Raw genomic sequence first — 15221 nt, 5'->3', positions numbered from 1 at the left:
TGTCCTGTCCTCCTTCTCCTTCTCCTCCTCCTTCTCCTCCTCCTTCTCCTTCTCCTTCTCCTTCTCCTTCTCCTTCTCCTTCTCCTTCTCCTTCTCCTTCTCCTTCTCCTTCTCCTTCTCCTTCTCCTTCTCCTTCTCCTTCTCCTTCTCCTTCTCCTTCTCCTTCTCCTTCTCCTTCTCCTTCTCCTCCCTCTCCTGCTGGGATGTTGACCCTTCTGGGTTGGTTTAGAGCACACACAGACTGTCTGACACAGGTGATGGCATTGGGAAATTATTGTCAATAAAGCCCAGGCAGTTCTTGGTATAAAAAGCCAACAGCAGCCCAAGGGCAGGGGCTGTGCCCCAACCCGACCTGCTGGGCAGAGCTCAGAGAATGGAATGGATAAGAAATATTAAACAACCTTGAGAATGAGAGCCAAGGAATCCTGACTCCTTCTTTGGCTGCTGGGCTGGGAAAAGCGACTCTGACACATCTTGGGGTCATCCTGAGCCCAGAGACACTCCGAGACAGATGAGGGAGGTGCTTGGATTTGAACAGAAATATTTTCAGTGGGTTCTCACTCCTGACAGCCACTCTTGTCTTTGCTGCCCCAAGCCTGGAGCCGGAGGGCCCCGAGGTGCTGCTGGGGCCCGAGGTGAGCTGCGGGCCCCCCGAGCTGGCCATGAGCACCCCCTGCGCCCTGAGCATCCCACACTGCGCCCACGCCGACCCCCAGCACTGGAGCATCCACCTGAAAAGGAGAACCCAGCAGGGCAAGTGGGAGGTAAGCCCAGCCCCAGCCTGTGCCCACCGTGGGAATGGAGTCAAGCCTTGGTTGTGCAGGGATAGACACAGAGAGACACCCAGGAGAAACAATCGCAGCAAAAAGGATTTTGTGTTTTGTGGAGAAGCAGCAGGATTGGTTTTGGGGGTTTCACCCAAAAATGTGCAGAAGTTTATGGCTACAAAGCCCAGCCCTGGCTGCAGCCTGTCCTTCTGTCCTGCCCATCTCTGAGCCCCTGCCTGGGTTTTGCTGTGCTTCCAACCATTCCCAGTCCCGTTTTCCTGATTCAGATTGACTCAGGCCTTGGGCAGCTCCAGCAGGGCTGGCTCAGACAGCCTGGGTCACTGAGGACAGGGACAGAGGGACAGATGGACAGAGGGACACAGGGCAGGACTGAGCAGCAGAGGCAGAGCAGAGGGAGTTTTTGAGGAAGGGAAACGTGGCTGTAAAGGGTGTTCTGGAGGGAAGTCAAAGCCCAACCATTGTTCAAGGTTTGCTTATTGACTTTAACCTTCAAGGTAATTTTTTAACTTGACACTGGGGGGAAAAATTAGCCAGAAAGTCAAGAGCACTTGAAAAGAGCTGCTAAAATTGCTTAGGCATCATCATTATTATTGTATGTACACAGCGAGCTCTGTGCAGGGCATGGCCATAAATCCTCCTGCTGACTCAGGGCTAAACTGGGAATATTTACTCAGGGAAGCAGTCCCCCTTCTCCCCTTCCCCCAGAGTGGCTCCCACACCCCTCTGCATCCCAGCTGAATAAAACCAAAGAATTCATGCCATGACTCCTATTGTCGAGGCCTATTGATCCCGCTTGGCTTTATTCTCTTTAAACCTGAATTTCATTTTGCAGGAAGTGATGTCTGTGGAAGAGGAAACTACTTCTTGCTACTGCCTGTTGGATCCTTATGCCTGTCACATTCTCTTAAACAGCTTTGGAACTTATGCCCTAATTGGGGAACCCATCTCAGACTGCGCCGTTCGACAGCTGAAAGTCGCCGTTTTTGGCTGCCTGTCTTGCAATTCTCTGGATTACAATCTGAGGGTTTATTGTGTGGATAACACCCCTTGTGCATTCCAGGTAAATCCCTTCCCTTTGCTCCTCTGGGCTTCCTTGATTTCCCCTTTTGCTCCTTCTATCCCCAGCCTTAACCCAATGGGAATATTGGAATTTTTTTTAAGCACTCGCTGCAGCGTTTGAATAAATCCCTTCAATTCCCTGCAGTTGTGGATTTACACTGAGAGCTCCAGGGCAGCCAAACTCTCTTGTTTGCTCTCTCCTTTTTCTGCCACATTCTCAGCTAGCCAAACTCACCCAGCCCTGGTTCACAAAAATTCAATTATCCAGCATTTCACCTTAAAAAAAAAGAAAAAAAAAAAGCCAAATCTCCACGTGGCACTTGGGATCAGAATGATTTTCCTGCTCCAGGACATTCTCTGGCTTTTGGTAAGCTCAGGAGCTCAAAATAGGGGGAATTTAAGAGGTTTTTGGGATAAAACATGGGGAATTACAGAGGTTTCTGGATAAAATAGGGCAAATTGAAAAGGTTTTAGGATAGAATATGGCAAATTGCAGAGATTTTTGGATAAAATATGGGGAATTTCAGTTTTGGATGAAATATGAGGAATTGCAGAGGATTTTTGGATGAAATATGAGGAATTGCAGAGGATTTTTGGATAAAACATGGGGAATTTCAGAGGATTTTTGGATAAAACATGGGGAAATTCGGTTTGGGATACAATATGGGGAATTGCAGAGGATTTTGGACAAAATATAGAAAATTACAGAGATTTTTGGATACAATATGGGGAATTTCAGAGATTTTTGGACAAAATATGGGGAATTTTGGTTTTGGATAAAATATGGAAAATTACAGAGGTTTTTAGATAGAATATGGGGAATTTCAAAGATTTTTGCATAAAATATGATTAATTTCAGAGGTTTTGGAATAAAATATAGAAAATTACAGAGGTTTTTGGATACAATATGGGGAATTTCAGAGATTTTTGGATACAATATAGAAAATGACAGAGGTTTTTGGAAAAAAATATGGGGAAATTTGGTTTTGGATGAAATATGGGGAATTTCAGAGGTTTTGGATACAATATAGAAAATAGCAGAGGTTTTTGAATAAAATATGGGGAAATTCAGTTTTGGATGAAATATGAGGAATTTTAGAGGTTTTTGGATAAAATATGGGGAATTTCAAAGATTTTTGGATGAAATATGGGGAATTTTGGTTTTGGATAAAATATGGGGAATTTTGGTTTCGGATAAAATATAGAAAAATACAGAGGTTTTTGGATAAAATATGGGGAAATTCGGTTTTGGATAAAATGTGGAGAATTTCAGAGGTTTTTGGATAAAATAAGGGGAATTTTGGTTTTGGATAAAATGTGGGGAATTTCAGAGGTTTTGGGATAAAATATGGGGAATTTTGGTTTTGGATAAAATATGGGGAATTTCAGAGGTTTTGGGATGAAATATAGAAAATTACAGAGGTTTTTGGATACAATATGGGGAATTTCAGAGATTTTTGGATACAATATAGAAAATGACAGAGGTTTTTGGATAAAATAAGGAGAATTTCAGAGTTTTTTGGATAAAATATGGGAATTTCAGAGGTTTTTGGATTAAATATCAGAACTGGGGTTGCCAAGTGGTGTTTGGCAGTCAATCCTGCACAGTGCAGGTTTATGTAAGAGACAAAATTCCCTTGTTTTTGACTTTTTCCCTGGCTGAAAACTCTCCTTGCTCCTGCAGCAGCTGCCTTGGGCCTTTTGGGAAGTGCTGGCAAACTCCTGGCTCTCAGAATTTGGAGAGACCCAGATCCTTTGTGTTTTGCCCCAAATGCTGCTGCTGTGGGAGGAGCCCCACGTGTGTCACTGCAGGCAGGGCAGCACTCACACAGCTTTCACAACCTCCAGCATTCTCCAGGGATTTTGAGAGTGGTTAAGAAATAATCTGCTCCTTCTGTGGCTAGAAACCAAAAAAAACTGAAATCTCCCAATTTTTTCCTTTGGATGAACCCAACCACCTGTCTTGGTTTGGAAACCAGGTGTGTGCTGAGGAAGGCAGGAGCCTCCCTGAAATGGAAAATGTGGACACACCCCCTCTGAATTGTTATAAATTTTAAATTGGGGCTCTCAGGCAACAAAGATGGGAGCAGGAATAGCAGTTCTTTATTAGGGAAGGAAATGAAAGGATAAAATGAACAGCGCAGTGACCCAAGGCAGCCCTGGCAGAGGCAGAGCACAGCCTGACACCCTGTGGGTCAGGGGCTGGCAGCAGTGCCACTGGAATTGTGGCTCAGCCCTCCTGCAGTGCCAGGGCTGGTTCTGCTGGAGCAGGGATCCTGGAGAAGGGTGCACTCTGCCTCTGGAGATCCAGGGCCAGAGGCAGCTGCTGCTCCTCTGGGAATCCAGTGCAGAAGCCGTGCTGGTGTTCCAGGATCTCCAGATTCTATCCGGGTAGGAATGCTTGGCTCCTCCCCCTGGGCTCACATCTCCCAGTGGGATGCTGCAGTTCTTATCAGCCCTGCAGGGACATCCAATGGCCTCTTATCAGCAGGTGTGCCCGAGGGAGGAGTGGGTGTGGCAGAGATCAGGAACACTGCCCAATGGACAGGAGAGATCTGCCATGCAGGTGGTGATAGAATAAATACACCTTGCCTGGCAGTCTGGGACAACCCATCAGGGGTTAAACCAACCTAAATGCCTGGAAAAAAATTGGTTTATAATAGAAATCCATTAGTGCAGTTTCAGAGAGCTGGAGCATTGAATTTGCAGAAGGTCACAGTGATTCCTGGAGCTCCTCTAACCACGACTTGGGTCCTGACAGGCACTAAACCCCTTCGCTGGACACACATTTGAGATAATTTATGTGGGTTGAGAAAGGTAATTTGGAAGCACTGCTTGCCTGCTGATTTTTAAAGACTTCTGCAACCTTTCCTCCCTCGCTGGTGTTTTTACTGCAGCAGCACAGAAATAAACATTGCTTAAGTACCGGCAGGGGTGATTTTCTTTTTTTGCCATTATGTTTTAAATTCACCGAATTACATAAAAATTTCTCTTGGAACAGAGCTCTGGAGGGCTGTAGTGCAAACCCCTGCCCAGAGTCTGCCCTTCACAGTGCTCAGGGTCTTGTGCAGTGATCCTGGAGGTGCCCCAGAGGTGGGAGATGGGAGGGAATGATTCCACCTGAAGCGCTGCAGGGCTCTGAAAAGCCCTGAGAGAAGTTCCCCAGCAAAGCTGCAAAGAGTGCAAAAGAGTCCAGCTGTGCTGGGCTGCACTGGGGGTGTTGGAAAAAAAATTCAACATCCAACCAGCAAAAATTCAGATGGGAGTGAATGATTTCACCTGAAGCACTGCAGGGCTCTGAAAAGCCCTGAGAGAAGTTCCCCAGCAAAGCTGCTCTGGAGTCCAGCTGTGCTGGGCTGCACTGGGGGTGTTGGAGACAGCCAAAAATTCAGCATCCAACCAGCATTACCTGTCCAGAAATGGGGCTGGCAGTGGCCAAACCCAGCCTGCTGGGAAATATCAAATATTTATCAATATAAATATTTCTATTACAAACACCATCAGCTGCCCACGAGAGAGACTCCACCGTGCATTCGACACTGTGGGGGCATCTGGGACCCCCACAGAGAGGGATTCTCACTGGATTTGGGGTTTTCCTGATGCTGGAAATATTCTCTCCTCCTCCCCTGCAGGAAGTGGTTTCGGATGAAAGGCTCCAAGGGGGACAATTGCTGGAGGAACCCAAACTTCTGCATTTCAAAGGCAACACCTGCAGCCTCCAGATCTCAGTGCTGGACGTGCCTCCCTTCCTGTGGAGAATCAAACCCTTCACTGCCTGTCAGGTACTTGGAATTCCACTGCTCCCCTCTGGGCTGGGGGAGAAGCCAAATGAAACCCAAATGAGCCAAGGCTCCTTTTATTTAAGAAGCTCTAAACCCCCCAAGCATTTAACAAAAACATGTTGCCTTTTGGTTCTGACAAAGACAGATTTCGTTTACACCCGAACGCTGTAAATTTGTCATTTGACAGAAATGCTTGTGCCTTCCCCCATTTCAGTTGCCTCCCACAGAAGGCAAATATTCCTGCTCCAACTTAACCACTCCTCAAGATGTTTCTAATATCTGTCATTGCAGTTTTGATACAACTATGGAAATATGGCTAAAAATGACATTTAAATGTAACCAGGAGTTCAAATCACAGCACGCAGAGAGCAAGCATTAGAACTGAAGAGCAGCAAATTGGTTTTTCTCTTCTCCATTAATTAGAGAGGCTGTTGAAAACCGAAAAGGAAAAATCAAAACAAAAGAAGAATTTCCAAGGATTTTGATGACTGGAAATCCTAAGGAATGTGCTGGCACATGGAGTGGGCTGGTTTTAAAACACAGCACTCAATTAGAATGTACAATCTCCCTTCTCCCAGAAGCAGAGACACAGTTTTGCATCCTCCAGAATTCTGGCAAAAACCCTGTTTTAAATGTGTTGCCACGTTCCCCAAAACATAAAACATAAGAGGGTAATGGGCTCTGAAAGTTATAAACACAGACCCAGAGCCAGAGCAATCCCCAATTATCCCTCGTGGGGATAATTCAAGCTACAGCTGAAGAAATTTATTAAATTAATCCCTTTCAGCTTCTCAGGAAGAAGATCTTTTTGGTGTTTTGATTGTTCTTCCCACTCACCTGTATTTTAAAAGCCAAACCAAGGAGGGTTAGGATGTCCCAGTCCTGCCAGTGTGTGCCCAAAAGAAAATCAAATCAGAGGAGTTTCCTCTTAATGCAGCAAATTCACTTCTGCCCTCAGCAGATTACAGAGCTGCACACTTTGATTATTTTATTGTCTCCTAATCCCTTCTCCAAACATGAAGAATAAATGTCTGGAATTCAACCTCCAAGTGCCACTTAGAGCCTGATCAGAGCAGGGGCTCAGGGCTGGACAAAAGCCTGTGCCAAACCTCTGCTGCCAGAAGGGGCTGACCCAGGGCTGCCCTGACCCAGGGGAAAATTCACATTTTATAACTGGTGGAGCTGGGATGCCCTGGGCATCTCAGAAACACAATCACTGCTCCTCAGAGGAGCTGCAGAACCTCCCCTGGCTCGGTGCTTCCCTCGCAGTGAAAAGTCTGGTGACAGCTCTGGTTTGCTTCCAGCCTCTTTATAGAGAAAAGGATCTATTTTTGCACGTGGAGTTTCTTCCAGTGTTCCCTGGGCTCCTCTCCTACGTCCCACCCTGTGAGAGCAGCTGCTTGTGCTGCCTGGCAGGAACAACTGAACGCAGCCTGTTCCAGGAATGTCTCTGGTCCAGCAGCAGAGCCTCCCCGGGCAGTGGGGGGAGGAGGATTTATGGAAATGATGTCTCAGAGAGGCCCAGCAGATGAATAAATCACAGCAAGGAGCTGCTGGAAGGCAGCTGGTGGCAGGTGGCACCAGGATTCCTGCAGATCCTGCTCAGAGCCTGGGTTTGTCCTGGCCTGGCATGAGCAGCTGCCCGGGGCTTGGCTCCCTTCCCGCCGGGGATCCCTGCGAGCTGTGGGTGGGCACGGCAGGAGCTGGGCAGGCACCTCTGGCTGCTCAAATCTGCCTCCCTTCCTGCATCTCCAGGAGGATCCAGCTCTGCCTGGGGCCATGAGATGATTTACAGCCCCTCTGTCTGCGAGGAGCTTAATTATAAACGCAGAGTGGAGCTGAAAGCGCCTCTGGAATACTCCAACCCCTCATTGTTCCAGCACCCCTTGCTGCTCTGCTTTGTTTCACACGACTCCTTTCAGCTGAGTGATTCTTCCACTCCGAGTGAAAGCAGAGATCATCACCCTGAAAAAAATCTAATTACAGCTGCTCCACTTCTAACATTTTGCTGTTTCCTTTATCACGGGGAGCATCTTACCACTGCTGCTGCTCCCAGCTTGGGATCCAGCCTGGGGCTGGGGACAGGCAGGGACCTGGGGGCAGGAGGGAAGGGCCAGGGCAGATCCTGCTGGGAAGTTCTGTTGGGATGGAGGAGGAAAGGCTGGCAGGGCCAGGGCAGATCCTGCTGGGAAGTTCTGTTGGGGTGGAGGAGGGAAGGCTGGCAGGGCCAGGGCAGATCCTGGTGGGAAGTTCCTTTGAGATGGAGGAGGGAAGGTTGGCAGTGCCAGGGCAGATCCTGCTGGGAAGTTCTGTTGGGGTGGAGGAGGAAAGGCTGGCAGGGCCAGGGCAGATCCTGCTGGGAAGTTCTGTTGGGGTGGAGGAGGGAAGGCTGGCAGGGCCAGGGCAGATCCTGGTGGGAAGTTCCTTTGAGATGGAGGAGGAAAGGCTGGCAGGGCCAGGGCAGATCCTGGTGGGAAGTTCCTTTGGGGTGGAGGAGGAAAGGCTGGCAGTTCTCAGTGTGAAGTTTCCGTCCATGCATTCTGGATACAAAGTGATTCCAAGAGAGGAATCCTGATCCTGGCAAGAGGGAGGAAGTGAAATGCATCTTTTTTAAGTATCTTTAAGTATCTTTTTTAGGAGTCTCCCATTACTTGCTCCTCTGAGCTCTCGGTCACTGCCACACCTCAGTTCCATCAACCTCATTTTCAATCCTCATTTTCTGGCTTTGCTCGGAGCTGGAGGGGCCATCACCGAGCCCACCCCAGCAGAGCAGCACTGGGGTGTCCCCCCGGCCGTGTCCCCCGTCCCTGACGTGTCCCTGTCCCACAGGAGGTGCCGTTCTCCCGCGTGTGGCGTGGCAGCCCCCGGCCCCTGCTCGGCGCCTTCTCCCTGGAGCGCTTCAGCCCCGCCACCACCCAGCTGTGCTGCACCGTCTGCGTCAGGCAGCTGCAGGGCCACGAGCAGCTGCTGCACGTCCAGACCTCCGTCCTCGAGGTACAGCCACCAGCACCCCCTGGTCTGTAGGGCGGGATGGGCACGGAACAGAATCCTGGGGTGGGATGGGTTGGGTTGGGTTGGGATGAGTTGGGTTGAGTTGGGTTGGGTTGGGTTGGGTTGGGTTGAGTTGGGTTGGGTTGGGTTGGGTTGGGTTGAGTTGGGTTGGTTGGGTTGAGTTGGGTTGAGTTGGGTTGGGTTGGTTGGGTTGGGTTGGGTTGAGTTGGGTTGGGTTGGGTTGAGTTGGGTTGGGTTGGGTTGGGTTGGGTTGGGTTGAGTTGGAAGGGTCTTAAAGCCCATCCAGTGCCACCCCTGCCATGGGCAGAGCCACCTTGCACCATCCCACCCCTTGGACCCTTCCAGGGAGGGGGCACCACCTCTCTGCGCACCGGTTCCCTCCCCAGCTTTGATCTTTCCTCCTGGAGTTTTTGCTGGAAGCTGGAAGCAGTCCTCACAGCCTTCCAGCAGAAATCAAGGCACAGAGACTCTGCAGCACCAACAATAATTTATCAATAATTTAATAATTTCTTGTTTGGGTTGGCAGCTGCAGTTGCCTAGCGAGAAGCCCTTGCAGAGCACTGAGGGCTGGGGACAGGGGTACAAACTGTGCCTTGTGGGGACCGAGCTCTGCTCCTGGCTAAGAGAAATCAGACCTACAGCTGAGCAAGATGCTGATCTGTCCCACAGCCATGAGAACTTCAGCAGCTGCGTTTTTTTAGATTATTGAGCATCTTTGTTGATTAATCCAGATCAATTCTCCTGGATTAAAACCCTGCACCCATAAATGCTCTGAGCAGGGAGTGCAGCAGCTGGGCAAGAGCACACAAACACCATCCTGTGTAAAAACTCCTCAGAACTGGCTGTTTTCTGCTCCTTTATTGTTATTTCATAAAACCCCTCTGTCACCCTCCGTGCCTCCAGCCCGTGCTGCTGCTGCCTCGCTCTCCCTCTCTGCTGTGTTTTTAAGGGCCCTGTCTGTACACAAGTCCCCAGAGCATGTTCCCGTTCTGCTTCAAGCAGATTTACTGCTGTGGAAGGCTTTCTCATGCCTCTCTCCAGCAGTGATTGAAGAGGGAGGATAATTTGACTGCGAAATAAATCTGTGAGAGACAACCCCCCCCCCCCGGAGCCGCTCGGTGTGCGACAATCCCCGCAGCGCCCGGGTCGCTGTGCTTATCTCACACGTGCAGGGCAGGAGCTTCTCCTGCTCTGCATCTCGAGCAGAGCCCAGGGCAGAGCTGCAGCACCGGGTGCTGAGCCTGGCTGGCCCTGGGGACCTGTCACAAATGGTGGATGGAGGCTGCTGGGTAATATTGATGCTGTGTCACTCTGGGATGAGTAATGCACTGAAGTTTGACTCTGTTATGCAAGGCTGGTGTGATTCCACGGGAAAAGAGGGGCCAGAGCCTCTCTGGATTCCAGAGAGTCTGGGAGAGCTGAGGTGGAATTCTGGTGTTTAGGAAAAGGAATTCAGGTGTTTAAGAAAAGGAATTCAGGTGTTTAGGAAAAGGAATTCAGGTGTTTAAGAAAAGGGAATTCAGGTGTTTAAGAAAAGGAATTCAGGTGTTAAGGAAAAGGAATTCAGGTGTTTAGGAAACGGAATTCAGGTGTTTAAGAAAGGGAATTCAGGTGTTTAAGAAAAGGAATTCAGGTGTTTAAGAAAAGGAATTCAGGTGTTTAAGAAAAGGAATTCAGGTGTTAAGGAAAAGGAATTCAGGTGTTTAAGAAAAGGAATTCTGGTGTTTAGGAAAGGGAATTCAGGTGTTTAAGAAAACCCAAAGAAAGAAACAAACAAACACAAACTTGTGTGCCCATGTTTTGGGTTTAAGCAGTTAAAGATTTAGAAACCCAGCGCTGCTCTGCAACACAAAAATAACCAAAAAAGAAAACCCGTGGAAGGAAAACCCACCCTTGTAAAGGTTTTTGCGCACGAGTCCTTGTGAAGGTGAGGCAGCACCTTCTGGGCGTTCTTTCACAACTCACAAAATCACCTCTCAGCCATTTTCTGCTGTCAGTTCAAGCAACCTGAGGGTTGATTCTGCTTTCCCTGCAGGCTGAGAGAGAAAACATCCCCTTCTTTGGCCAGGAGGACAGCGCCTTCCCCGCCCAGCTGGGCCCCAAGGCCTTCAAGATCCCGCGCTCCATCCGGCAGCGCATCTGCGCCACCTTCGACGCGCCCGGCGCCAAGGGCAAGGACTGGCAGCTGCTGGCCCAGAAGAACAGCATCAGCAGGTGATGGCAGCGCCCTGGCACGGCGGGTGGCACCTGGAGAGGGGGTTTTGGGCCCTTCAGGGGGTGTTGGGTGGTTGGTTTGCTGCTGGTGTTGGCGCTGTGGGTGGGAATGAGGGGCTGAGTGGGGCTGGTTCAGCTCCTCGTCCTTCTGCCCACCCTCAGGAGGCTGCAGAAGGATTTTGTCCATCACTGAAGAGTTGTTCAAAGCCCTTAGGAGGCTGCACATTCCCCCAGAAAAATCCTCTTGACTCTCTTTCTCTCTCTCTCTCTTTCTCTTTCCTATTCCAAAATGAATCCTGCAATTGTTTTTTTTAAGGGAAAGATATCTTTAAAAGAGACAGTCATGCTCTACTGTTAGGAGTAATAATATTATGATTATTAAAACTGAAAGATGCTGTAAAAACCAATTTACTTCTTACTCTGCTTTTTCTGCTTGGCTAAATTAAATTGGCGGAGGCAGCTTCCTCACAAAAATATTTTCTGATTGTCACAAACTCTATAAATGCGTTCCCAGGAGAGCAGAGGAATACTTAAATCAAGCAAAGTAACTTTCCATTGGCTTCCTGCTTTGTGTGGGAGCCTCAATAAACCCCATCTGAGCCAAAGGAAAAAGAGTTTTGGATCAACACTTTGTTTTACCAAATTCTGTGCAAATCACCCCTGCGGGGTCCTAAAAATGGCACAATAGAAAATCACAGATAAAAGGAGTTGTGGCTTTGCACAACCCAAGCATCAGCTGCTGAAAATTCCCCTCCCTGTCACATCCTTGCTGAATTTCCCAGTGATGCTTCCCAGGAGGGATTGGTTTGCCCATCCCAGGGGCAGCACGGCTGGGCTTGGGGACACCCTGGGCTCGTGGTCACTGTCCCCGTGCCAGGCTGGGCCTGGGGACACCCCGGGCTCGTGGTCACTGTCCCCTGTGCCAGGCTGGGCCTGGGGACACCCCGGGCTCGTGGTCACTGTCCCTGTGCCAGGCTGGCCTGGGGACACCCCGGGCTCGTGGTCACTGTCCCTGTGCAAAGCCTGGGCCTGGGGACACCCCGGGCTCGTGGTCACTGTCCCTGTGCCAGGCTGGGCAGGTGCCACACCCCGGGCTCGTGGTCACTGTCCCTGTGCCAGGCTGGGCAGTTGCTACGTGAGGAACCACCATCCCCAGGGGTTCCTCAGCTCATCCCCCCAGCTCTCCTGGAGGGGTTTTATTTTCCAAACACGTGGATCATGCTGGGCATAGGGCACAGCTGCAGCCCAGGCTGCTCCTCACCCCTTTTTTCCTCCTTTCCCTGCAGGAATCTCTCCTTCCCCCTCACCCCTTTTTCCTCCCTTCCCTGCAGGAATCTCTCCTCTTTCCTCATCCCTTTTTTCCCTTTTCCCCTGCAATAATCTCTCCTTCCCCCTCACCCCTTTTTCCTCCCTTCCCTGCAGGAATCTCTCCTCTTTCCTCATCCCTTTTTTCCCTTTATCCCTGCAGGAATCTCTCCTTCTCCCTAACCCTCTTTTTTTCCCTTTATCCCTGCAGGAATCTCTCCTTATTCCTCACCCCTTTTTTTCCCTTTTTTCCCTGCAGGAACCTCTCCTTCTTTGCCACCCAGAGCAGCCCCTCCGCCGTCATCCTGGACCTGTGGGAGGCTCGGCACCAGCACGACGGGGACCTGGACTCTCTGGCCTGTGCCCTGGAGGAGATTGGCAGGACACACTCCAAGCTCTCCGAGGTGCCCGAGCCCGAGCTGGAGGAACCCGAGTTCCCCTGCAGCAGGAAGGGGCTTTAGTCCCTCTGTCCTGCCAGGACACACGGCCCTGAGCCCAGCAGGGGTTGTGGGGATGGAACTCGCCCCCACATCGGTGGCAGAGGGAGGAGCAGAAGCTAAAAACCCTCTGGTGATGAGGAAAACGAGCTCCTCCCTGTCCTCCTCCACTTAAAATCCACCTTTTGGTGCCCCAAACAAGCCTGCACTGGTGTCAGTGCTGGGGCAGGAGGGAGAGAGACACAAAGTCATAAGAGGGAAATGTTATTCTGTATTTAGGAACAGTCCTGTTCGTGTCCTGCCTGGTGAAAATCAACAAATAACGTTGGGTATTTCCAGCCACTGGAGGTTGGTCCTGGTTAAAAGGTTTCTCGTTTCGAGAGTGGTTTAAAATCTCATCACGTTGTCACTTTATGTCTGCTGCAGGAAAACTTAAAATTTGGCCTTATCCTGTTCAGATGTTGGAGGAATTAGAAGATCTCATCATTATTTCATATCGTGTGTATTCCAAATAATTTGTTTTAAAAATTCAGCCCCTTAATGAATGTACATTTGCTGCAGAGCTTTGCTGCCTGCTCTGTGACCAAAATTCCAGAACAAACCCCTTCTCCCTGAGACTGGGGGGTGTGCACACGCCAGAGGAATTTTCTAATTTTCTACGTCTGCAAACTTTCTTAGTCAAAAAACTGTCTTTGGGGGTGGATTTAAATAACCAAATAACACACGGGAAATTTCCAGCCCTATTTTAGCAAGTTGAGACGTTTATTTTTGTTACTTCATTTTCTGTGGCTGAGCTGAAGGTGAAGGCAATCAGCACAGCTTCATTTTGGTTTGGTTTCAGACTGAAACCACAAACCCACACAGCACTGCCAACTCTGCCCTGGATTTCGTTGCACAATTTGGGAATTTCGCAGGGTCCAGAGCTGGCTGTGTTCCCTTGGTTTAGTTACAAATTACATTTACCCCAAAATTCAGGATCTAAGTGGAGAATTCGCCTCGTTTTTTACCCATTCCATGCAAATATGATTTATAACCTCAACCAAACCAAGAAGAGCTGTCACTGTGAGCGAGGGCCTGGTGGAGCTGGTTCTGTGCCAAATGTCCCCATTATTTCTGACCATTCTTTTCCCTCCCATCCTTCACCACAGCCGAGGTGCTCCTCAGCCCGTGGGGCTGCCAGGGCACGCTCAGGAGAAACAGGAACAGAAATGAGGCTTTGGGAGCTTTGTGGAAATGCAGGAAACCCACACCAAGGGTTTGGGGGCTGTTTTAGCCTCGTGTTTGGCTGAGAGCAGGGCAGGTCTGGAACTGTTCCTTCAGCCAGGGCTGCAGGGTGAGAATCTGAACAACAACAATGAGATCAACAACAGCAACAGCAGCTCTGTCCTTGCTCCTGCTGCTCTGAAATCACCAATGTCACTGCCTGCCCAGCTCAGGAACAGGCTGAGACTTGGAAATCCTGAGACTTGGAAATCCTGAGAGCGGTGCAAACCTTTCCTGCAGCTCAGCATCTCCTGCAGCCTGGCAGGAGGCTCCTGGCACAGCTTTCGGGGCAGACAGAAATACCGGCTGCAAGCTGTCACTGCTTTCAGCAGCACATGCTCCTCCAGTTCCATCTCCTCTGACTGCCAGTCCTCCTCCAGAAACCTGTTCTTGGTTGGACAAAATGTCAGGCATTAGAAAAAAACAAAACAAGGGATGATGGCACCCAGGGAACAAGCGGAGCCTGCGAGCTGCCGTTGTCGGGGAAACCAGCCCCGCTCTGCCTGCAGCAGGGATTTGTTCTCAGAGCCCAGAGCTGCTCCTGGGGCAGGCTGGGTTTGGGTGCCCCGGGTGCTGCAGGGCATCCCTGGGTTAGACATGAGAGGGAAAGCTTTGGGGTCAGGTGTTCTGGGCAGTCTGAACCTGTCAAGTACCTCAGGAATGGGGAAAGTGTCAGAGCCTGAATGAGAGATGGGGCACTCCAGGAGCTTTTCAAAATGCAGTTTATTGTATCCAAAATGCAGTTTATTGTGTACAAAATGCAGTTTATTCCATCCAAGAGGTTCCAGCAGCCCAGGGCTGGGGTGACAGAGCTGTGCCCACAGCTGTCAGCTCCAGCTGCAGGCAGGCCTGGAGTCCTGCATCCCTCATTGCGGCTCTCACCAATGGCACCCCACGTTGGGCGCCACTGTCAGAGCCCGAATGAGAGATGGGGCACTCCAGGGGCTCTTCAAAATGCAGTTTGTTGTGTACAAAATGCAGTTTATTGTATCCATAATGCAGTTCATTGTGTACAAAATGCAGTTTGTTGTATCCAAAATGCAGTTTATTCCATCCAAGGGGTCCCAGCAGCCCAGGGCCGTGGGTGGCAGAGCTGTGCCCACAGCTGTCAGCTCCAGCTGCAGGCAGGCCTGGACACCCTTTGGGTTTGGTTACAGTGCATTATTTACTTTTCTTTGCTGAGCATCTTCATGCAGCAGAACCAATCTATCCCTGAACTTTTATCTCTAGCCTCTCATAGCTCCTGTAATTCCCATATTCATGTCACTGTTCCCCAATCACTAAAGTGAGAACATCACAGTTTAAACTTGAAGTTGTTTTTCAGTTAAAGTTCTGAGCCCTTTTTTCTCCTTGCCAGATTT

The 15221-nt window shown here is 49.7% G+C and overlaps 1 protein-coding gene across 1 annotated transcript in view; it reads left to right on the top strand.

The window, feature by feature from the left end:
• Window positions 1–14690, top strand: part of UNC5D (unc-5 netrin receptor D) — an 88762-nt gene extending 74072 nt beyond the window's left edge. Inside the window, exons 11-16 of the mRNA XM_050982757.1 lie at window positions 596–764; window positions 1621–1848; window positions 5480–5629; window positions 8459–8623; window positions 10677–10855; window positions 12420–14690. Of these exons, the coding sequence (XP_050838714.1) occupies window positions 596–764; window positions 1621–1848; window positions 5480–5629; window positions 8459–8623; window positions 10677–10855; window positions 12420–12621 (1093 nt within the window). The 3' untranslated portion in view covers window positions 12622–14690. The remainder of the gene's footprint in view (window positions 1–595; window positions 765–1620; window positions 1849–5479; window positions 5630–8458; window positions 8624–10676; window positions 10856–12419) is intronic.
• The last annotated feature ends 531 nt before the right edge of the window (window positions 14691–15221 follow it).

The sequence above is a fragment of the Serinus canaria genome, chromosome 22 (assembly GCF_022539315.1).
Source record: "Serinus canaria isolate serCan28SL12 chromosome 22, serCan2020, whole genome shotgun sequence".
NCBI lineage: Eukaryota > Metazoa > Chordata > Aves > Passeriformes > Fringillidae > Serinus > Serinus canaria.
Note: the sequence above shows the minus strand (reverse complement) of the source record. Positions and strands in the feature narration are given on the sequence as shown.